The sequence below is a fragment of the Rattus norvegicus genome, chromosome 6 (assembly GCF_021556685.1).
Source record: "Rattus norvegicus strain SHRSP/BbbUtx chromosome 6, alternate assembly SHRSP_T2T, whole genome shotgun sequence".
In the NCBI taxonomy this organism is placed as follows: Eukaryota; Metazoa; Chordata; class Mammalia; order Rodentia; family Muridae; genus Rattus; species Rattus norvegicus.
In genome coordinates, this window is record NC_141539.1 from 33,524,561 (window position 1) to 33,550,203 (window position 25,643).

Below are 25,643 nucleotides of genomic sequence, written 5' to 3' on the forward strand. Positions count from 1 at the left end.
TTATGACGTTCTTTCACAGTTTATAAGCAATTGCTCAATAAACAAATCTGCCTATTAACTTTCATACCAGCTCCACCACAGATGCTTCTAACACTTATGAACAGCTTCTTTTCACTTCTGTCTCAGGACATGTTGAGTAAAGGCAGTGACCTGCTACCCAGAATAGCTAAGTTCCCGCCTTCTACTGAGGGTGCTCAGAAGCAGAAGACAGGAAAGAGGCTTAGGAGCCGCCTTCAGCAGGTCAGTCTACCTGTGTCCTCACACTTCGCTCTTATTTCATGGACATCAGAGCTTCCTCAAATTAGCTGTTACCCATAATCCTTTGAAGAACTTCCTTCAAAATGCATATGTTCCTGGATTCTGTCCTGGAATGGTGTTACTATATGAAGTTGGGAGGAGGGGATGAGGACAGGTGTACTTTAAAATGTCCTGAGACACTGGGTGTGGCCACACAAGCCTTTAATCACAGCAGAGGTAGAGGGGTCTCTGAGTGTTCAAGGACAGCCTCGTCTACATAGTCAGATCCTATAGCTACTACATATACTACATATATATCCTAGAATGGCTTACTTTAAAAGACTGACAATACCCGAAACAGTCTTAAGATGTAAACTCCATCTATAGAAAAACAGTAGAAGGAATAGAGAGGAAAGAAAGAAGGCCATCATTTAAAAAAATGACACAGGACCATTGCAGCCTCTAGAGTTTTACAAGGAATGCCTGAGGGCACTCCATGGCTTCAACCTCTAAGTCAATGGTTTTCAACCTTCCTAATGCTGTGACCTTTTAATACAGTTTCTCACACTGTGGTGACCCTCAACCATAAAGTTATTTTCATTGCTACTTCATAACTATAATTTTGCTACTGTTATGAATTATAATGTAAATATCTGACATGCAGGCTATCTGGTATGGGACTACAGGTTGAGAACTACGCTCTGAGAAGAGAAGACAGGATAAGAGCCCATCCAGATCTAGTCTAGAGAGGGAGTAGAAAAGGCAAAACGGAAGAAATAAAAGCCCATTCTATGAAGCAAGGATTCACCCACCTGGCTCTGGGACTCGAGTTTAACCTCCTCGGGAGCAGGTTTGGTCACTGGGGCTGGGTTTGTGTTACAAGGATCCATCTGCTCTTTCTTCTCCACTTTGACCTTTACGTCATCCAGGCTCAGGTTTGGAGTTGATCTTAAATCTTTCTCATCTTTGTCTAAAAGGTAGCGTAGGAGCTGATGGTCTTTTGACTCTTTTTTCTTTGAAGCATCCAGTTCTAGTTTTATGCTGGCACTCCCCTGGGCTTGTCCAGACACTGACATAGCAGTAGAAGCTGACGCACTGTCCTTCTTTTCGGGTTCCACAGACAAGGTGGTGATGTCTGAGGGGCTGCCCTCCTGTAAAAGCCGATGCAGAATTTTATGCCGCTCAGTCAGAGAGCTGTGGGAAGAGGGACAAGTACCTCCTGAGGGGTTAGAGGAGGCGGAGCTGGAAGTGCCAGTGCAGGACAGGACGTCTTTGCAGCTCGTGTCTATGTCAGCATGCCGTAACTGCTGCTCTGCGGTAGTCGTCAATAGCTGTACTAGTTTGTGACTAGTTTGAGAGTACTTACTGTCTCCATCTGAGAGTCTGTCATTGTTATGCAGAAGTCCTGAGTCCAGAGGCTTGCCTTCGTTAGCACTGTTGTCTGACTGAATCATTTCATTTAAAATGGATGCAATCTCTTTGTTGTCTTTGGACTCGGCTTTTGCTGGTTGCATACTTAATCTGCTAGGTGAATTCTGTGAGCTCATCTGCCGAAGGACTGGAGAGCCGGCAGAGAAGCCAACAGAATTATTGGGTCCTTCATTCATACCTTGTAAAGATGTTACTGGGATATTGGAATAGGATCGGTTATTATTACTACAGGCACCGCTAGTGATGCCAACCGGGGAGCTTAATGTTGGAATATTTGGAGGAAATGAATTGTTTGACATCCTGGCCCTTGTTGCCAAGCCAGAATTAGCTTGTCTCCTCGGAGACATGAACTGTGCGAGGGAAATTCCTGTACCTTCCATAGGAGAATTATTGAGGTTTAAAGACGGATTACTGCTCTGGGAACCTGCCTGTCCCTGGCTTAAGGCAACGCTGGCTACAATCTGATTTCCAGGTGAGCATCCAAAGCTCCCTTGGCTGCTGCTAGAGTTACTGTGACTGCTGCCGCTGTTAAGGTCTGTGCTCTGCTGGCGGTTTGCTCTGGCAGAGACCATGTTGTTGTTGGATGGTGGCAACGTGGATGAACGGGTCACACCATGGGCTGGAGAGATACCAGGATTGACTGAGGGGTTTATTCGGGGAATTGACATTCCAGAATTAGTGTCATCTTGAGGAGAAAGCCCACTGTGCTCCCTAGGGGAAAAATATATTATTATTCAATCATTTTAATCTGCTTTTATTAGATTTTCATAATGATATTATAAGAAAGGCCATCAGCCTCATTAATGTTCCAAACTATCAAGTAGAGGTTCTGCATCGACCTAAATTAAGAGAATCAGGGACCTGCCACTACCACTGAGAGGGGCAGCACCACTTCCTAGGAAACAGTGCCTAAGGATTCTTACGTCAGTGACAGCTTCAGTGCTGTGAGAAACAAATTGGTGTTGGGAAAATATGCAATAGATATACTAATACGCTTATCTAAGATTAATATAAATAATTATGATTGCAGTGGTAATTTACTTTGAAGGAGAAACTTCCCATATCTTTATTTAGAAAGCATTTTATTTATGGCTCCCCTGTTACAGCTTTTAAGTATTTCAACTCCAAAGAGGAAGACTGGGTAAGGAAAATACTGTGTTGCTGATGCAAAAATTAAAGAGGGTGATATGTAGACATAGCAGATGTTTTGGAAGAGAAATCACAATATGAAAAAAAGAACTGTGCTAATTCCACTCACAAGAAAAATTTCAACTAAAACTAGAAAAAGTCAGAATACTGAACCCAGGTTTAACTGAGTTCTTTACTCAAATGTGTAACTATGACAACAGATTTGTGACTGGCATTACCATGTTCCAATGCACAAAACATCAGATGGAAAAAGATGAAGTGAGGGGGAAATGTCTTTGTTCTTAATGCTAAATTATATGCACTTATAACTTAGGGCTTCTTAACAAACAACAGCATAAAAGGACAATTTCATGATTTGCTATGTGCATCAGTATAGATCTCACTTAGAAATAGGGAACAAATTAAAAGCAATACTGAAAGACTTCAAGTTGAGAGTTTAATGAGTAAGGCTTCTATGATAAACTGTCAACTTGAACTCAAGGGCCATAGATGTCCTAATAAAGCGCATTTAAAAACAAAATAGCAATGCTATCAACTTTGGAATCTCTTCTAAGGCTGTTATGTGCTCATGAAGAATGTTGTAAATTTTTAGGCACCATTTTGTTTTCACCCCCTAAAAAATGATTTCTCAGTCCCACCTTTCCTGTCTCCCTTTATGAACAACAAAGCTATTAGGTAACAAAACTCTAAAATCCAATATGGATATACTAATAGATAATTAATATTAATTATGGATATACTCATCAAGCTATTCTTATGCTAACTTAGAATTTCTCTCCAAATAAATAGTACCTGTCGATGATATGAATTCCCATGATGAAAGGCTGCATGTCAGGACTTTGAGGGTAGCAAAGTTTACACTTGGTGTGGGCGCTAAGCATTGTCCCATCATTCAATATGAATCTATAGGATGGGCTGGAGGCAGTGCCACGAGTCATCACTGTGTCAAACAGAAGAAAAACCTAGTTAAAATTCTGACACTTGAACGCTGGGCAAAGGAGAGTTACCAAGTCTTATTTTTAGCAAGAACCTCATTGAAAATGCCCTCCCAATTGCTGCCTTCTCTGACTCAAAGAGCAGTTCAGAGATTTGGGGAAGGGGGATTCCGGCTAAGATATACCACTTGACGGACTTTAACAGTCTAATCTGAATGGCTGCCTCTTGACATAAAGTAGGATTGTGACAAACACCAACCTAATAAAATCTTAAATCTTTCTATACTGGGCAAGTTATCCAAATTTATTGTCTCCATTTAAAATACTGGGAAGTACTTTTCTGCCTTTTGCCTTTAGTGTTATCTTTAACAAGTTTTCTTTTATTATCTTTGGCTGCCTGGTGATTTACATTATAGCTCTACTGAGATATAGTTCACATACCATGAAATTCACCCCCTCTGTTTTAAGTGATTTGCAAAGTTCTTCATTTACTGAGGAAATCAAATCCCTTAGGTCCCCTCTGACAAATTATTACACATATCTATATTATTTTAATGTTATAATTTTTGGGCTTGCCATATAACCCAAGTTGGCCCCAAATAGTCACTCCTCTTGCCTCAGCCTGCTAAGCACTAAGATTAAAAGCCTGTTTAATGAGCAAATTAAGATAAAACCAATGCCTACTAGTAAGGGGGGAATGTAGGCTGTCAGTGAAATTACTTTACAAACAGTATCACTTAACTTCTGTCTTAAACAGCAGGCAAGAGCGTAACCACTGCGGGAAGTGCTTGTGAATTGTGTAGAGACTGTCCAAGATTGAAGAACTGAAATGTCACTGATGTTTTAGTAACACCGTAATTCTATCCTGACGCTTTCTAGACTCAGCAATAGAAAAATTAAAAAGATCAAACCCACCAAAATACAGGAACTATGATCACAAATGCCTGCTAATGTTTAGTTTGTAAGAAAGATGTTGAGGACATTTTACTTCTTGAGGTAAAGTCTCTGCATATAGCCCAGACTGGCCATGTAGCCCAAGTGGGCCCCAAACACTCACTCTTCTTGCCTCGGCCTGCAGAGCACTAACATTAAAAGCCTACTCAGCTACATTTTGAATATCACTTAGAAGAGATGTAAAATGGTCAATAAATATTTTTTCAAGCTACATACTACTGGAGAGAAGAGAAGAGATGTTCTCTTTTTATCTCGGGCATCCAGCATGGACTGAGGAGAGAGAGTGCTGTCAGGCACCAGGATGACATCTGCCTAAGTGCAGAAACCAGGACAGAAAGTGCACTTTCAGCTAAGTCACTGCCGTGCTGGCCAAATGTAGTGTGGAGAAATTAGTATTTAATAAGAAAATTAAGGATCCAAAGAATCTTTAATGGATATTGATAATTTCTGTGGAAGGGTATAGGTAAATTTTTGCTATAGTGAGTCCTCAAATTATATTAACAATCCAAACTGTTTATATCTTCAAATAATATGCATTTAGAAAAACACAACTTCAACAGAAAAGTGGCATTATATAATCCACTATTAACATTAGATTTTAAAGGGCCAGAGAAGGGGCTGGGGATTTAGCTCAGTGGTTAGAGCGCTTACCTAGGAAGCGCAAGGCCCTGGGTTCGGTCCCCAGCTCCGAAAAAAAAAAAAAAAAAAAAAAAAAAAAACCAAAAAAAAAAAAAAAAATAAAGGGCCAGAGAAAACAAATAACAAATCTTTTTGTTTTTTGTTTTTTTTTTGGTTCTTTTTTTTTTTTTTTTTTCGGAGCTGGGGACCGAACCCAGGGCCTTGCGCTTCCTAGGCAAGTACCACTGAGCTAAATCCCCAGCCCACAAATAACAAATCTTACATGATTTTACTTACTCCATTTCCCACCTTATCTTGTTCATTTTGCAAATCTCCTTATTACATAGGGGGATGGACAGTAGCCACTTTACAGAGCTGCTCTGCTCAACCCAGCAGCATGAGCCTACATGTGGTCATTTGAAATTAAACATAAAATTCACTTCCTCAGTCACACTACCTACACTCTTAGTCCTTGATGTCCACATGGAACTAGCGGCTACGGTGCTGACTTTCATTTTCAACACTGTTCCTTCTTCACAAATGTCTCTCCAAGTACCTTTTACAAAGCATGCTTCAGTAGCTAGTGTAGGGCTATGTTCTAGCCTCCCTTGCTTTCTACTCCCCACTGACCTTTACGCTATGCTCTGCAATAAAGGAAGCGCTGGCTGATTGATCTTCAGTCTGGAGCTTGTGTAATGGAACTGGGCTAATAATAGCATGTAACTGAATGTTCTTTCTAAAGAACAGATTTTCAATCTTAGGTATATTTTCAAAACACTTATATCTCAATTTATGTTCTTACTTTTATAGGAATCAAGACTTAATTTTATAAAGGAAATTAATTAAGAGGAAATTCCTTATTGATCATCTATTGTAAATGAGAAACAATCAGAAACTTGGGATAACATGGGAACCTTAGGATATTTGATGTGGATTATAAAAACAATCTTTGATTAGTTAGGCTGCCTAAACTTAAGATTCTAGCTAAAGCTGTAAAAAAAATGTAAAATTTGGATAACAAATTAAATATCATACTTAGAGTTTTGAAGTTATTATAGATGATAATGTATGGATTATAATTTATTGAGAATTATTCTTTGAAATGAGAAAAAGGTAGTTATTTAATATAGCAAAGCTTCCTTGAGGATGGGGAGGGGAACACCAATCTAGAAGGGGAGGGGGAGGGGTTAGGGGGATGTTGGCCCGGAAACTGGGAAAGGGAATAACAATCGAAATAAGAAATACTCAAGTTAATAAAGATGGAGGGGGAAAAAAAAAGCTTCCTTTCTTTTTTCCTTGGTAATGGGAATCCAGCTCAGACTCAAACATGTTAGGCAAATACTCAGCTTTTAAGCGATAAAAGCCCTAATTCTTAAAAATTCGACTTACTAAAACCTGACTCTAGTTAAATGAGATTCTGATGTCTGTTTGGTCATAAGCAGATAGTAAACAGGAGGTCACCATGAGCAAAGAAAGGAGTAAGGCTAGGAGTCAGGTCCACACTTGACCTTTCCTGCTCTGTGTAAGTCTGGGATTTAATGAGAATTGACCTTTCCCATGTCAGTTATTCACCACTAAAATGGAGCTAGTGATGTTATGAGGCAATATCTAGTGAGGATGCTAGTCCGCACTAGGGTTTAAGTGACTACTTTCTGCATAACCAACAAAGAAAAATAAGCAGTTTCCAGAGTACAAATGGCCCAGATAATATACATTTAATCAATTTCTAACCTTTATATTAATGCACCAGAAGGCGGATAAGGTAGCCACCAGGGCTCACTACAGACACGACACATAAACATTTATTTTGTACCCCACAGAGTCCCTTTAACTGGCTTCAGGGTTAGGTTTGGAATTTCATTTTCATCCAAGGTCTCATGGTCTTGCTTCTGATCAGAGTTTTTGCCAAATACTCAGCAAATATTTTGGTCTCTGACTTCCTTCTTCTTTTTAAAATTTATTTTGAGACAGGATCTTACTACTTAGTTCAAGTTGGCCTCAAACTCACTGTCCTGCTCCCTCTCCCTCTCGAGTGCTAAGTTACACACACAGATGTGTGAGCAGGCCCAGCCTAATTCCTGACATGTGTGCCCCTTAAAGCGTTTAGCTGGAAGGACTATAACTACAGGGCACTGCTGACATCTGGGAGTCCTGTGCTAAAAGCAAAGATGTCTTTTCTTTAACTTCGTCTCAGAAATGGCCTCAAGTAAGAAGAAACAAGCAAACCAACCTTCCCTGGCCAGACCAATTGTAGAAGTACAGTTATTTAAGAATGTGATCTTTCCTAAAGCACTAGGCGCTTTCTGGAAGCCAACCAACTGAACAAGGAGCAAATGTTGGCAGCGCCAGACCTAGGGAGTGTTTCCCTAGAGAGAAGAATAAACGAAGCAAAGCAAAAGGCTGCTCTTAGGTAAAGAAAAAGTTACTCCTACATGGACGTTCATTCTCTCTCCTCCTTCTGCATATTCTAAGATTTTAAAGTTAACAATATAGAATAAATTCTGTTCAGTTCATCAACATTTCTATAGGAGGCAAGTAAGTTAATATTTAAAAATTTTCAATAAAGTTTGAAATAAAAAAGATTTTTGGTCATCTGAACTCTGATATTAACTACATAAACTCAAAAAGCATTTTGGGTAATTGTTAATGTGGGCATTTAGTGTTATATGGAAACTTCTAAACTTCCTGGGGCTGGGGATTTAGCTCAGTGGTAGAGCACTTGCCTAGCAAGTGCAAGGCCCTGGGTTCGGTCCCCAGCTCCGGAAAAAACAAACAACAACAACAACAACAACAACAACAACAACAACACCACCCTAAACTTCCTGATAGCATTAACCCCACTTGTGACATATGTATGTTGATGTGTTATTTTACACACACATGTGTGCATGCACACACAATTGTGAGATTTTTTTTTTGAGACAGGATCTCACTCTGTAGCCCAGGCAAGCCTCACCTTGTAACAATCCCCTTTTCTTAGTCTCTTATATGGTAGAATTTCAGGCATGAGTCACCATTTCTAGCACTCTATTTTGTAAGTATAAAGTTAAGGTAACAAAAAAATGACCAATGAATTAATAAAGATAAAGTTATTTTTAGTTCTATTACTGAAGTAAAATTTTATTAATACAGAACTGCAAAGACATGTAAGAGTGAGATTATATTATTTATATAAACATCTGAGATATTTAAAAGATAAGAAATTATGACCTATTATTAAACTATAATTAAACAAAGCTTTTATAAAACTACTTTGTAGGCCATACATACATAAATACATACATACATCTCAGCACTTCCCACTCTGAGGGAAAATAAGTATCCTGAGTAGAAGAGTTTAAATGGTACCTTTGTTGTAGAACTTTTGGGAACTTAAAATACCTTACCTATGCCATGAGTCTCCTAAAACAGGAGAATAGAGCATCTATCATACTCAATTAAACATTAACAACACTTCCTGGTTACAGATGTTAAAAATCTTGTGAAACCTAGCTTCATATTTTCCAGATTTTTCTGCAAGACAGCATTTTCCCCTCAGTCTCATCTAACAGTATGGCGTATTGTCAGGAAATCCTCAGTCTCATCTAACAGTATGGTGTATTGTCAGGAGATCTCACTTAGCAACTGCATTGGCAACCACTGCATCCAGGACACCGTGAAGTGTCTGTTCTCATCTTTCTTCAAAGCACTGGTCTGAACTGAACAGAACCTGTGAATCTTCTCCAAACCATCTCCACTCATATTAGCTTTCTCCAATTTAAAGTGCCTCGAGTGGTTTTAGTACCCACTACTTTCCCGAGTCTCAGCGCAGGGCCATGGCTTCAATCTTGCTCAAGCAAGTGTTCCTATGTGTTCTTGGCTGGGATGTGGTTACAAATGTGTCCCTGGAAGATGAAGCAGTAAGCATCATTTGAAAATACTTTATGATCTGGGTGTGGTAGTCTGCTGTTGGGATTCCAGCACTTGAGAGGTAGGGGCAAGGTCAGAAATTCAAGGTCTTTCTCAGCCACATTAATAGGGTTGAGACCAACAAGCCTGGGCTACAGCAGAGTCTGTGTCAAAAAAAAAAAAAAAAAGGCTGGGGAAAGCACTAACATAGTTTGTATGAAGCTTCAGGTTCAATCTCTAGCACTAAATACCCCCCAACCCCCCAAAAACAGACAGACAAACAAACTAAAATATAAGCTGTCTTAGCCCAAAGCAGCCAAAACCAACCAACCAACCACCAACCATCACCACCTCCACTACCACCACTACCATCACCACCACCACCACCACCACCAAACAAATTACACAATGGAATACTACTCAGCTATTAAGAATGAGGACATCTTGAGTTTTGCTGGCAAATGGATGGAACTAGAAAATATCATCCTGAGTGAGGTAACTCAGACCCAAAAGGACATGCATGGTATTTTCTCACTAATAAGTGGATATCAGCCAAAAAAAAAAAAAAAAAAGTACAGAATACCCATGATACAAGGGCCCAAGTAAGGACACCTCAGTCCCACTTGTGAGGGAGAAGAAAGCAACCACAAGAGAGAGTGGGGAGGGAGGGGGGACAGGGGAGAGAAAGGGGGATGCAGGTTTAGGGAGAGGGGAACATGATCTGGTATTGGGTGGGAGAAAAGGACTGAAGCCCTGAGGGCCAGCAGAAAGAATGGAAACAGGTAACCTCAGGAGGAAGGAGGTTGGGAGGACCCTCGAGAATGTACCAGAGACCTGGGAAGTGAGAGACTCTCAGGTTCAAAAGGGGGGGGGTAGGTGAAAGGCCCTACAGTGGGGAGAGGGAACCCCCACTGGGCAGAAAGATAGAGCACCAAGTGTGGAATGGGGTTGCTATCCCACAGTCAAAACTCTGACCCATAATTCTTCCTGTCTGAAAGAAATGCAGGGATGGAAATGGAGAGGAGCCTGAGGAAAAGAAGGTCCAGGCACAGGACCTGACACCCTTACTGAGGTATGGGGCATGCACAAAAAAGAGCCTTATCATGATTGTCCTCCGAAAGACCCAACAAGTGGTTGAAAGAGTCAGATGCAGATATGTGCACCCAACCATTGAACAGAAGCTGCTGACCTGTCTGGTTGAATTAGGGAAAAGCTGGAGGAAACTGAGGAGGAGGTCGAACCTGTAGGAGGACCGGCAGTCTCAATTAACCTGGACCCCTGAGATCTCTCAGACACTGGATCACCAACCAGGCAGCAGGCGCCAGCTGAGATGAGGCCCCCAACACATATACAGCAGAGGATCCCTGAGTTTGGGTTCAGTCAGAGAAGATGTACCTAAGTCTCAGAAGACTGGAGGTCCCAGGATGTTTAGCAGTCTGGTGGGGTGGGTGGATTAGGGAGGGAGGAGGTATAGGATGTGGAACAGTTGGAGGGTAGACTGGGAGGGTAACAAAATCTGCAGTAAATAAATAAATAGAAATGCCTCATGAGGAAAAGGAGATGGATTACAATTCTTCCTCTTGCAAAGTTTGGAGCAGAGACTGAAGGAACACCCATTCAGAGCCTGCCCCACATGTGGCCCATATATATATATATATATATATATATATATACAGCCACCAAAACTAGATAAGATGGATGAAGTTAAGAAGTGCATGCTGACAGGAACTGGATGTAGATCTCTCCTGAGAGACACAGTCAGAGCATGTCAAACACAGAGGCGAATGCTAGCAGCAAACCACTGAACTGAAAATAGGACCCCAGGTAGAGGAATTAGAGAAAGTATTGAAAGAGCTGAAGGTGCTTGCAGCCCCATAAGAACAACAATGCCAACTAACCAGAGCTCCCAGGGATTAAACCACTACCCAAAGAGTACACATGAACAGGCCCATGGCTCGAGCTGCATATGTAGCATAGGGTGGCCTTGTTTGGCACCAAAGGAAGGAGACCCTTGGTCCTGCCAAGGTTGGAACCCCAGTGTAAGTGAATGTCTGGAGGGCAGGGAGGCGGGAAGGGGGGTGGATGGGGAGGGGATCATCCTTATGGAAGAAGGGGAGGGGGAGAGGATAGAAGGCTTATGGACAGGAAACTGGGAAAGGAAATAACATTTGAAATGTAAATAAAAAATATCCAATAAAAAACAAAAACAAAACAAAAAACAAAAGCAAACAAACAAATTCTTTCTTTTTACACTGTCCCCTAAATTATTGTATTTTGTATGCTGATAGATTAGTTATTTATTAGATCTTAATTAACCTAATTCATAGAGACTACTAATAGTTTATAAACTATGGCTCTTTTGTATCTGTGTGGAGCTTAATCATTTGAACAATAAATACCATTTTACCTTAGTGGAAATGTATACAAATTATAGGCAAATGAAATTAAGTTTCTCAGGTCTGCTTTAGAAGGTTCGCCTTGGAAACTATGGCAAAAAAAATCAAAGACCCATATACACTTCATACATTCGGTAATGATTGGAAGCCATGCTCTAAATCCCAAACCTATTCAAAAGCCAAGCACTGTGGCATAAAGGAAGTCCAAAGTCATAATTAGAGGGAATCCATCATTTTTACCATGGCTTCCAAGCTAGGAGGTAGGACTGCCTGAGGGAGTTAAAAATAATGTAGATTTTTGGTTTTTATAACAAAACAATCTTGAGGAGTGTCATAGAATTTAATAAGGAGCCCTCTGAAGAACTACAACTTTAAGATATATATATATATATATATATATATATATATATATATATATATATATATATATATATATATATCTTACAAAGAAATTCTTTCTATTAGGAAGCAACTAACCTGTAATGTAATGAATGACACATCATCAGGAAACTAAGACAGAATGTTATGAAGGCAATGTTATTATGGGGAAAATGTTAAAATGAACAAGGGTGTGAGAATAATTTAGTTGTATTTTAGGACTAGCAATCGGTAGAGACTATCGGCTTAAAGCTTACATCCAGAAAGGAGTACTAGGCTACCATACATGATAGCATTTTCTAGTGCACAGACAATGCCTTAATTCTGAATCTCTGTGAACTTTCCGACCTTGATTCACAAATCATTTCCCTACCTTTCCTTACCACTGCCAGATTTCTTACGGGCATGAGATACTTGTTCTGTTCTTCCACAGACCTCCTAGACGTGGTATTTGACAGTTAATGCCACTGGGCATAGTTTTAAATTTAGAAATTCAATCTACATCAGAAGATAGATATTTCAACACTCATCAAAATTAAAATGAACAGTAATAAAGCTCTCTGACACACTTGTTTTCTTGGGGAAAAATCTTTAAGAGATAGACAAAAAAATTCTTGCTCTCTCAAATTATCAAACTTGAAATTGCCTTTTAATAGTTATACTTCTATTATCACACTGATTTTAGAGCTGTCCTATATTCTCCTAATATATTCTGGGCAAACCTGCTTCCTAGCCATCACTGTATCCCTGGCACCTTATATACATAGTGTTCTATGCATGTAAGGAACTGGACACATCTGCTGAATGAATGGATGGATGAATGAGTGAGTGAGCGACTGCCACATGACATCCTCGTCTTTAGGATGTGCATCCTGGGCTTCAGGATCCACTCATGAGTTACTTTGCTTACCCATTTCTTCCTTTCCTAAGACTTATTACAGAGTTGTAATTTGGAGAAAATACTTATCAGCTATCAACTCCAAGAAGAGTTTCTCAATAGCAACACACAGGTTAAGGGGGGAAAAAAAAACAAGACAAAAGTGTTACCTTCTTGAAACAGCTGTCGGGCATAAGATGGCTCTCTGCCCTGAGGTTGGAAAAAAGCATAGATACATTTCCTTACTAAATCTTCCCAGCCAGTCCTGCCAGCAGCTCTCAGGGAGCTAGTGTCAATAGAGATGATTTTGCCTGCACGGAGAAAGAATGGTAGGATCTTGATTATAAATCATCCACATTTTAAAATCACCAGCTATATCTAATGAATATTCTCTTTCCAAATATTTGAGAGTCAAAACCAGTAAAAAGGACCATTTCTACTCGCTTCATATATTATAGTATATATTAGAGCACACTAGAGAAATGACACGGACTGTGTGGTCTTGGATTGCTATGCACTACTGTGTCCGATTCAGCTCTACGCAGGGTATAGCTCCGTTGGTCCAGCACCTGTCTATGATGCATGAGGCTCTGGGCTCAGTTCCTAGTACTGCTCAACAGGGCATGGTGGCACATGCCTGTAGTGTCAGCACTTGGGAGATGGAGGTACACAAGGACCAGAAGCTCAAGGTCATCCCCAGCTACACAATTAGCTGATGTCGGCCTGGGCTTCTTGAGGTCACAATCATACATAATTCCTCCAGTATGGAGCAACTGAAACCATCTGAAGTTGTTGAGACACTGAGTTCAAGTCCCCAGGCCTGTGTGGATTCCACTTTCTGCACACTGTCCCTCTGTACAGCTTTCTGCATCCTGAGGAGAAACTGCACTGCTCCAAGGGGACAGAGGACCATTATGTGTATCAGTCTAGTTTAAGCTGTTTCCCAGTGACTAAGTGGGGAGACTATGAGAAAGAAGCAAGCTTTCCTCACTGTTTTAAAACGTCTGGTTAATCTCTATAGGCAATTCTACAACAAAGGCAAGAAGCAATAAAAGTGGACTCAGAAAAGGCACTAAATCAAAACCTAAAGATTTATGAGGCACCACACTATTGAAATAGTGTTTTATAAATTCCAGTGGTAATTTGCTAGAGTTATCATATTTGGTCAGATTCCCTATTGTCCCTGAGGGAGTTCTGTGTAAGTTATTTCTCAGTGATTTTTCAGGCCTGTTTTTATTATCTATGCCCATAAGAGCCTGAGCTCCATATCCTGTACATCCCTACCCTGCTAGACTTTTCTATCACCCATTATTGTGGGGCTTCTGTATTTTTTGGAAGGAGTAAATGAAAAGCTGGTATCTCACTGCTATCTAAGTTTGATTAATTATTAACAAGGCTGAGCACTTTCCACGTTTCTTCAATATTCATGTTTCTTCTATGAATTCCTGATCTTATTTACCCCTCTTGATACAATCAAGTCAAGCCTGTCCTATGTGTATGCTTCCTCATTTAACTAAAATCACAGTTCTCTCCTCTTCCCTCAATCTGGCTTTCTAAGTAATAAAATACCCATTAGTGTCCCCTTAACTCATTATAGTCTGGGATCTAATGTAGCCAAACCCACTTGAGGATCCTGTCAGTCAGCTCTTAGAACAAATGAAGACAGCAAAAATACCAGTTGAAAATCAAATAAGAGAGTGTGGTTACTTAAAACAGTTTGAAGAGAGTCTGGTGACTGCAATGGAGCGCCCTGCCATACATAAGGTTACTATAAGCGACAATGCTACTGTTACCTAATCTTCATCATAATACATAATAGTCCTCACAGGCAATGACCAGGGTGTGTGTGCATTCATGTGTGTGTGTGTGTGTGTGTGTGTGTGTGTGTGTGTGTGTGTGTGTGCTTGTGTAAAGTGCTCTACAAGATAGCAAGGGAATGTGGAATTGTGGAAGAGAAAGTGATTGTTTTCAGCAATAGCACTAAATGGTTAGGCTATGTAAAGAACTCTGCTTAGAGAGAGAACCATGAAGAGTTTGCTTTAGTACATCTACTTACCAAATGGAAGTTGAACCAACCACTAACCAACCAAACAGAAGACAACAAAGACAAGAAAAAAAATCACAATTCAATCTTTCCCAATAGAAGGTTTTCTAAAAATGTGGCATGAACTAGAAGAGCTTGAAGGGGCTCGAGACCCCATATGTACAACAATGCCAAGCAACCAGAGCTTCCAGGGACTAAGCCACTACCTAAAGACTATACATGGACTGACCCTGGACTCTGACCCCATAGGTAGCAATGAATATCCTAGTAAGAGCACCAGTGGAAGGGGAAGCCCTGGGTCCTGCTAAGACTGAACCCCCAGTGAACTAGATTGTTGGGGGGAGGGCGGCAATGGGGGAAGGATGGGGAGGGGAGCACCCAGAAAGAAGGGGAGGGGGGAGGCAGATGTTTGCCTGGAAACCGGGAAAGGGAATAACACTGGAAATGTATACAAGAAATACTCAAGTTAATAATAATAATAAAAAAATGTGGCATGAACATTTATAGTTCTAAAAAGTACCATTGAAATGAAGTATTTAATATTTACCTTACTGTCCTATTATTTCAGTGAATTCTACTCTATGATATAATAAAACACTAGCTTTACATTTTAAGTCTAATTCCTAGTTCTCTGATAGCCTGGTGTGAGAGGTGCTGTGGTCAAAGGTAACGTGATAGAAAGAAAGTACTTCATTAGGGATAAACACTTTCACAGCCAGCAATTAGTTACTGTTTCTTACTCATAAAACAAGTACGCAGGTATCAGTTATTTTCAAAAAAGTCTTATTTTGAATTATTTAAAAATTTATTTTATGTGTACTTGTGCACATGTGAGTCTGTTTCTTACGTGTGTGCCTGGTGTCTTTGGAAGCTGTAAGAAGGCATCAGATCCTGTGAGACTGAAGTTATAGACAACTTTCAGTGGGCATGCGGATGCTGGGAATCAAACCTGGGCCCACTGTGAGAACAGCCAGTGCTCTTACTTCTGAGCCACCTTTCTAGACCCTGGAATGTGTTATTTTTGAGGTCCCTTTTAGTTGATCAATTATTGTGACTCCCAGGAGTTAATTTTCTTATTTTAAGTGTCATGATTATTTTTATTGACTTACATGTAAGATGCAGCAGAAAATTTAATGTAAATTCTTTGATTTAATGCAGTATTTAACATAGAAATGAGAATAAGTTGAAAACTACTGTTCACAAACTATCCTAGTACCGTTTTGTGCACATGTGTGTTTGTGGGTGTGGAGATGCGCCATGGGGCATGACAGGAGGTCAGTGGACAAGTTAGAGCCTCAGGACTCTCCTTCCACTTTCATGTGGGATTGGGGATGGAGTTCAGGCTGCCATGCTTGTGTCAAGTGCCACCCTACGGCTCTGTCACTACCTTTCAGTCTCTCATGTCTGACATACACTGTGCAGCCAGACAAACATCCTTCCCAGCGGCTTCTCAGTCTGCATCTCATAAAAGCCCAATCTAGCTTCTTTCCATATCAATCAGTTTCTGATAAAAAGGCCAGTTTTCTTTGTCAATGAAACCTATTTTCTTCCATATAAAATATCCCTGGCTTCCAATAAGGCTTTGTTGGACTTTTCCAGTGTTGCTCATGAAAGAAACTGGGAGTGAAGATGCCATGTGGCAGAGGGAGAAAAGGACGGAGGGAGAGAGCGAGTGCAGTCTCTCTCTCCACGCTCCCGGGCCTCTCCATAGCTGCTTTGTTTGCTTTCATATTTGGGCTAATTGACCACCCACCATCTTTTTGGGAAGAGCATTTGGACTTTATCTTAAAAACACATGAATAAATCATATAACATAAGAGTATCAGATTTCTGAAACTTAAAAAGTTGTTAAATATAGAATAGAATCTTTAAAGTACGGTAAAAGAATGCACATTAAAATGGACAAAGAATAAGTTAAGTTGAAGTAATTTTAAAATTTCTGCTCAAAAATATATGCCTATTATCTATCTCTGGTTTAAACTTAGGAACGTGTCCAGGAGATGCATCTCAGAGTATGTGAAAACATGACTGTCAGTTTGAAGATAAATTAACCAGGAGGAAACTGTGACAAACTGTGAACAACAGCTGCAGTTTGCTCTAGATGGGAACCAGATCTTAACTGGCACTTTTTAAAGAAGAAAGTATAATTTTCAGGTACTCTCCTGTTACACAATGCAGCCCTACTGTCCACCTCAGTCCTGCTAATGTTAGGGCTGGTCTACCTATTTCTTGGGTCAGGAGTGCTCACTGTAAACCAAGGCCCTGCCACACTGAGCACTTCTGACACTTACACTTAGGGTGTGTGGCACTTCTTCATGGTCCAAGGTCTCAATATTAGCTCAAACCTCAGTAAGACCTTTTAGAATGACCACCTAATTTCAAAAAGGATCTCCAAAAGTATAGCACTCACTTTCTATTTGTTTGAGATAAGGCCTTGCTATGTTGCCCAGGCTTGTCCTAATGTGTGGATACAGGCAACACAACTGCTTCAGGCCACCTAGGAGCCGGGACAGTGATGTTCCTACTGGTGTGGTCACCATTGGTCCTTACTAACCGTACGTGGGGAGCACTTGCACTCATGGCACCACTTCTGCTGACTCAAGTGGTGTGTGCTGAATAGACTTTAAACAAGGACTAGGAACATAGCCAGATACATTACAATGTTTTACGTGTATCCATTTATAATGTATACGTGTGTCCATGTGTATGGTTCCTTCCTTCCTACATGGGGGTTCGAGGGTCAAGTTCAGGTTGTTAGGCTTGCAACAACCCACTGATCCCTCTGGATGCCCCCACAAATATATTTAAAAACAGTATTAAACCCATTATATTTATATCCAATTATATATGTATAGATTCATATATTAGCAAATTCATATTTCTTTAAAAATTTAATCAAGGAGATTCATGATCGCATAGACATATCCATGGGAACATTGTTAAGAGCTGGCCTCTACAGCATCTGACTGTCAATATGAAGATGACTATTTAAAATGCTTTCTATATAAGACCGGGAAGCAGACAATTGGATATAATCAGTGTACTGCATCATTAATAACTAAGAAACATTTTTAACTTTGTGAATACCTGTAGTATCTTGCTTGGTCATAAAGGATTCTACACCTGTAATGGCTGGAGGCCGAGGTAATCGACGAGCAATACAAATCAAACACGACTGGAAATCTGCCCAAAACAAGAATGGAAGATTGAACGAAGTATAGAGAAAATGTCTGCATCAATTACTTGAAAGTTTTTTTTTTTTAAATCACATGTTTCAGGATTTACTGCTGTATTATAATCACTCTAACATAACAGCATAGAAGCAGGAAGATCCCGGGCAACACTAATTAGAAAGTAAGCCGGAGTAAGGCTCCCTTCACTGAACACTTGCACATCAACTGTAGGAGACAGGTGATAACAGCCAGAGTAACAGTTCTGGTTCCACGTAAGCAACACAGTTTTGTTGTTGTTTTCACTGCTATGAACTAAATTCAAGGGACTTAGATCTGCTAAGCATATGCTCTGTCACCAGTCCCCAACACTACTTTTAAATTAAATTACGTGTATGAATGCTCTGCCATGCTCGTATGTCTGCACCGTGTGCATGCAGTACCTACAGAGGCCAGAAGAGGGCGTAAGATCCCCTGGAACTGTAGTTACACACAGTTGTAAGCTGCAATGTGGATGCTGGGAATCGAACTTGGGTCCTTTAGAAGAGTGCTCTTAACTTTGGACACATCTCTCTAGCCTTCTGTGCTGGCTAGCTTTATGTCAGTACGACACAAGCAAGAGTCATCAGAGAGGAAGGATCATCAACTGAGAAAAATGCCTCCATAAGAAAGGGCTATAGCCAGGCCTGTGGGGCATTTTCTTAATTAGTGCATAGGGGAGGGCCCAGCCCACTGTGGGTGGGGCCATCCCAGGGCTGGGGGTCCTGAGTACTATAAGAAACCAGGTAGCAAACCATGATAACAAGCCAGTAAGAAGCACCCTTCCATGACATCTGCATCAGCTCCTGCCTCCAGGTTCCAGCCCTGTTTGAGTTCCTGTCCTGACTTCCTTTAATGAAAGACTACAGTGAGGAAGTGGAAGCCAAATAAACCCTTTTCTCCCCAAGTTTCTTTGGTTATAGTGTTTCATCATGGCAATAGAGACCCTGAGTAGGACACCCCTTAACAATGTTTTAAAAATAGTTTTATTGTCAATACTTACCTTCATGCTACATACTATTCTCATAACTACTATAAAGTAATGATCATAGAACAGAACCAAGATTTACAGCTGAAGTGGTAAGACTTTGGTCTTGACAAAAGACTTGTTAGAGGAGGAGAGGGGTCAGGGTCTATGTATCCAGGCTGGGGTGATTTTACTTTAGAGACCTAAATAATATAAGATTTATTTTGTTGATTCAATAAAGAGTGTGATCTATTGAAAGACTGTAGGTTTATATTCCAACATGGAATCATTTGGGGGACTCTATATATCCCAGAAAGGGCCTTACAATGTAACTCAGGCTGGCCGTAGAATTACTATGTAGACCAGGCTGGCCTCAAAACTTGCAATCCTTTTGCATTCACATTCCCAGCTGTAGCAATTATAGGTTTATGCCACCGTGACTGGCAACAGAGAATTTTATATTTTTAGAATTTACTTTTTTCTGAAGTCCTATTTTGCATTTTATAAAGGTCTAGATACACTATTGCACACGAATGGCAAAGAATGGTGATGTGGGAAAGGCTCCCAGTTGATCATCAATCATCTCGATCTTTTGGTGACATCAGCTACTGAACTGCCTCTGATAGACTTGCCTCCTCTTTCCCCTGATCCTTACTCTGGGTCCCAATTTGTGGTATTCCTAAACTTATCTGAGTCTCGGTTGACACTTATCCTTACCCATTGAACTCCACTTCATGTACAAAAACCCATGGCAATATCATGTTCATACCTCAGCCAGGGCTTCCGTTTTTTAAAAATAAACTTTCTCCTGCATTTTGAAGTCTGAAAATGCTAACACTATCCTCCAATGTCTCCTGCATTCTAAAGATGAAACTTCCTAAACACCAGGGGTGTTAAACAGCCTGTTGCATCTGGTACATTTCCAAATGAGGCAGGTAGTTATCTATTTTATTTCAAGTTAGCAAAATAGGCTTGAATGATTTGACATCTCAGTGGGAATGCTGGCATAAAGCTGAAACTTTGGGGGCATTATTAAGGGCTTGGCTCTGCATATTTATAATGTTGTTTAAAGTATGAAAAGAAACTGAGTCTGGCACAGTGCTATCCTCCTGCAGTCCGAGTACTTATGAAGTTGAGGCAGGAGACTGCTTCTAAGTTCTAGTCTAGCCTAAGCTACATAATGAGTTGAAGGCCAGGCTGTAATACAAAATGAAAGAAACTCTATCTCAAAATGCCAAATGGGCTGGGCCTGGGGGTGCACACCACTAATAGGAGCACTTGGGAGGAAGAAGCAGGAGGGTCTCTCTGAGTCTGAGGCTACTCTGGTCCTACCCAGCAAATTCTAGGCCACACAGAGCTACACAGTGATACCCTGTCTCAAGAAAAAAAAAGGTATAAAATTGAACTGTGGTTATGACAAATAGAGTAACCAAAAATATCTCAGGAAGATAGTATGCAGTCATTTTCCCCTGGTTTTTCAAGCCAAAGATAAATTAATCACTTTAAAATGACCCTTTACCTTCGCCATCTTCTTGGATTGATTTTGGCTGTGACACCGTGAAACACTGCATTACTTCATAGCGCTGGCAAGCTTCTTGGTTCTCAGTGCCTGGCTCATCGGGAGGGTGAATCAGCATCCTGCAGTTAAATGTATGGCTGTTTCGGCGTGTTGCCTCTTGAGGCCAAGGAACTCCATTTACTAGGGAGGCAAAATCGATTTATATGCTTGTGAATAAAGAAAACTATCAACTCTGAAGATACGAAAACACACTTCAAGGCGTCTGGCTGATTAGAAATCCATTATTAAAAGACTGCCTTACATCCTTAGATCTAACTGTATACCACGTCAATGAGGAATATCTACCAGTTAGAAACTGGAGCATTTCCAAGAAAATGTATAAGAGCTCAGACAGCAATTACACTACTTCACTAACAGAGCTTGGAAACAAAGGCAGGATTAAAAATTACTGGAGTGGCAGCCAACTCTTCGTTTGCACCTATGCATCTCAAGTGAGAAGATGTAAGGCCACAGTTACCACTCTAAGCAGGACTCATCAGAGCTCAATCTGAAGTCAGGCTCTTTGTGCATGGGGGAGAAGACTAAAAGTTTGTCCAACAAGTCTGTGACTTAGAATAGAAAAGAACAATTGGTTTCTTATAGCCATTAATTACTTCATTAATTTAATGAGCATAAAACATGTTATAATACTTTGAATATAGTATATATCAGTAAGTAATAATAAAAGATTACAAACAAACATTGTCTCATTTACTATAAGAAAGTTAAGCTTAGTTGTAGAAAAGATACCGTTTATGTTAAGTAAGAATTCCTGTCCCGTCCAGATCATGGATGCCAGGGGGCAGAGGGCTTAAAGCACCACCCCCACGCCCACCCATCAGCCCACTCTCCTTGTACACATCCCATCACTCTGAGTATGAGAGGAAGTATGCAAACTTCTCCTGAACAACTGCTCTTCACAGGTTATTAGGTTCAGGTCACTTAATATTTGATTTCCAGTTGCTTCATCCATAAAATTAAAGGATCCACTGAATGCTAAAAATAGTTGTACTCTACAGTCTAGGACAAAACACCCAGAAGTTCTCGATGCTCTAATTTGAGTAAAAATTAGAGATTTATTTAGGCAATCATTCAGGTCCCCAGTTAGCTGTAGTAACAGCTAACATTTTATATATATATCCAATTTATTTATATAGGATTCATGGCTAGGACCTTTTTCTTTCTACTTTTGAAACACATATGGGCTAAACAATAGAATAAAGTAGACAGTAAAATTAATCTGAAGATTAACCTACTTAATCATTTTTAGAGCTTTCTTCTCCAACTAAAGTTAAGAGCTATGATAAAAATAATGCTTAAGATTTTGTTTACCACCTGGTTTGCATGGTATTTACCCAGATTTATTCAACTATCAAGGATGGTCTCAGCTTGTTGAACATACTTGCAAAGAAAAGTTACTTGCTTAATGTTGCCAGAGGAAATCCAGCTAAATATCTGTTTAATTCAGTTCAGATAGTGAGAAATAGGATAGAAAAAAGAAACAAAACAAAACAAAACAAAAAACCAGGCAGCAAAGTGGCTAAACTCAGGACAGCATACAGAGCTATGAGGCAAACAGGCAGCAATGGGGGAAGTGACTTCCTTCAGATTTAATTTCATAACCTGTTATGTCAAAAGTTTAAGAAAAAATTTGTATTGTTTAAGAATTTCATACATGCATATAGTGTATTTTGATCAAGCCCACCTCTATTTCCTCACAATTTCATGTTTTTGTTCACACACACACACACACACACACACACACACACACACACACACATTTGTAGTTTTATTATTTTATGTATATGGGTGTTTTGTTTATATGTATGTCTGTGTACCTGCATGCAGTGCCCACAGAAGTCTGAAGAGTGTATTAGATCCATTGGAATCGGAGTTACAGACAATCGTGAACTGCTCTATGGGTGCTGGGAACTGAACCTAGGTCTCCAGAAGAGCAAACAGTGCTTTTAACTGCAGGACCATCTCTCTAGCCCCTTTTGTTTGTTTGCTTCATAAAACTCCACCTGCTGTTGCCAGTATGTGAATAGTGTGCCGGGCCATCGACTGACACATAGATATCCTCTTGGGGACCACATCTCTCAAGAATCCAGCCTCTCTTCCCCAACAGCCACCAACTGCCAACAGCTCCTCAGCTATCCAGCTTTATGAGCACCTCCTCTCTGAAAAGTGGGAATTTATCTGGCTTGGGCTTGTGCAGGTTTTATGTAGGCAGTCACGGCTTTGTGAGTTCATGCGGTGCAACTGTGCTTCCCTGTTTTGCTGCAGTAATCCTTTGGTTTCTAATCAAGTTGGTATCAACCTGGAAGCTTCTCCCCTATTGGCCAGCTTGCATTGTGCTGGATGGTACTATGTATGCTACCAGGAAAGAACAGTAATCATCAGTCTTTCTCAGCTAAGAACCCTCTAGACATAATGTCATCCAACCTGGCAAGGTATGTCTACTGGTGGCATAAATACTAAGGGAATAATCAAGCGTTTTCTGATTGAATTTAAGGCCCATTCCACATGACAGAATGAGTTCCTGGCACTGTTAATGGGGCTAAGAATCCATGGTTGGTTAGGTCGTAGGCCCTGAAGGAGAATCTACTGTTATTCTGCTACATGGACATGATATTAAACTGGCTCCTAAAGACATTGCCATACCCAGAAATTAGTGCACCTCTCAGTCCGAATCAGAGAAAGCCCTTCATGCAGTAGAGGGCAATTGAGCAAGACCCACAAACGGTCAATGCACAGAGATAAGAGATCATGGAGTGCTCAGTCCTAAGTGGGCAGCATATCACATCCCATCTTCCAAAGGCTCTGGGATCATAGAGGACGAGGGGGCGGAAAGATTATATGAAACTTGTTTTGGTAAAAAATATTGAGAACTTCTAACTAAAGTCACTAAAGTTATTCTGGCAACAAATTACATTTTAACCATCATAACTTCTTAAACAAACAAACAAACAAATAAATAAATAATAGAAAGATAACCTCCAAGCCTATTGACCCTTCTTACACACAGGGAGCTATTTCAGATGACACTTCTAGATCCCCTCTATAGCATAATTCCCATTAGATTTCTTTGGCTTATCTAAATAACTTATTACAACAGAGCTCAAGGCTTTTTTTTCACCCAATCTTTTCAACACTAAGTTTTCACTTACAAAGACTGCATTTTCGAGAAAAGACAAACCCAGGCTCGGTGTTCTCTGTTGGGCAGGCACAGATAGGTGCAGACAAGTGATGTGAAGTGCTGACAAGCTCAGGGCTTTGTTTGAGAGTGCTGGGTGGGCTGTGTAATCTTTACTACTTGCTCTTTCCTTTTAACACATTTCTCCTTAAAGGAATAAATGCAGCTGACAGTATTTTAAAAACCTGCCAACAAAAATCCAATCAAAATATTGCAAAACAGTAAAAAGGGTTTTTCGTTGTTTCAATATTGGGAATTAAACTCAGGACCTAACTGCTTGCTAGGTACATTCAAGGCAAGTGTTCTACCACTGAGCTGCACGCTCAGCTCAAAGCCCTTTGAAAGGAAGCAGCATCTACTCAGTTTAATTTTAAAAAGAACTAAAGAGAACTGAACTTTATAATTGACATGTAAGGTCTGTAAAAATATTCACTTGGTGGGGACGGAACAAAGAAGCACATTACGAAAGGACATTGTTCTTCCATGACATCAATTTCTAAAAACATCTACAAATCAAGTAGTTGTGAATGATACAAAATTATAGATCTATCTCTTATGAAATTAAAAATTCCAAAACATTTAGATAAATTCAACAATAGTAATATTAACTAAATTTAGAGGAAACTCATCTAGGTGAGAGGTTAAGTATCATTTGAATGCTCTCCAAACTTCTCATGAATGGTAAGGCCTAATGAAGAATTAAATGTGTTGCAAGGTCACACTGCTAGTAGGTGGTAGAGGAATGATGAGTTTCTTATGTCTGTTTGATATTAAAATGTCAGTGCTCTTAATTTCTATAGTGTTTGCAAGAGAAGTAAATGCCAAGTTGTGAGAACTTATATCCATTTTCTTCCAAAGTTCAAGCTACAGCTTATTAGAATTTCACAAATAAATCTTAAACTTTCACAACATAAGCCTTAGTGTATGTGTGTGGGGTGTATGCACATCTCTGTGTAGGTATATGTATGTGTGTGCATGTGGAAACCAGAGGTTCCTCAATAGCACCCCATCTTCTCTTTTTCTCTTACTAAACCTGGGCCTCCCCACTTGGCTAGACTGGCTAAGCAGCAAGTCCAGGAGTCTTCCTTCCTCTGTCTTTCACCACTGGGCTAATGGATGTGCTCTGCCAAGCCCATCCCCTTACACAGAGTATAGAGTCCTAAACTCAAGTCTTGTGTGGTAAGCACTATAGCGATTGGGCCAGCTCTACAGTCCCCTTCTTGGGTAAAACCTCTCACTATATTAGCCTTTCAGTGCTCAGATGTTATCTTACCATGGGGAGGGGAACACCCATATAGAAGGGGAGGGGGAAGGGGAGGGGGAGGGGGGATGTTGGCCTGGAAACTGGGAAAGGAAATAACAATTGAATGTAAATAAGAAATATCCAAGTTAATAAAGATGGAGAAAAAAATAGATTTTAGACAATGAAATCTTCTTCCCCTAAAAATTGAAAAGCAATTGTGGAACAAGTTTTTTTAAGCTGTTCAAAATTTCTTTTTTTAAAAAAAAGATTTATTTTTTTCATATAAGTACACTGTAGCTGTCTTCAGACGCACCAGAAGAGGGCATCAGATCCCATTACAGATGGTTGTGAGCCACCATGTGGGTGCTGGGAATTGAACTCAGGACCTCTGGAAGAGCAGGCAGTGCTCTTAACCGCTGAGTCATTTCTCTGGCCCTCAAAATTTCTTGATGTGAGCACAAGAATATAATCTTTTGAATCATGTCAGTGATTTATTCATATATTTTGGTGAATATATAAATATGCAAATTTGTAAATAATGATCTTAATTTTTCTAATTTCTT

General features: G+C 40.1%; 1 protein-coding gene across 8 annotated transcripts in view; it reads right to left on the minus strand.

Moving 5' to 3' along the window:
- Ncoa1 (nuclear receptor coactivator 1) overlaps nt 1-25,643 on the minus strand; it is a 243,930-nt gene that overhangs the window by 52,006 nt on the left and 166,281 nt on the right. For all 8 annotated transcript variants that reach the window (XM_087553090.1, XM_087553088.1, XM_087553093.1 and 5 more), the window contains exons 8-12: nt 20,603-20,782; nt 17,995-18,090; nt 13,034-13,174; nt 3,610-3,757; nt 1,050-2,379 (exon numbers count right to left, since the gene is read on the minus strand). In XM_087553090.1, the coding sequence (XP_087409216.1) occupies nt 1,050-2,379; nt 3,610-3,757; nt 13,034-13,174; nt 17,995-18,090; nt 20,603-20,782 (1,895 nt within the window). The remainder of the gene's footprint in view (nt 1-1,049; nt 2,380-3,609; nt 3,758-13,033; nt 13,175-17,994; nt 18,091-20,602; nt 20,783-25,643) is intronic.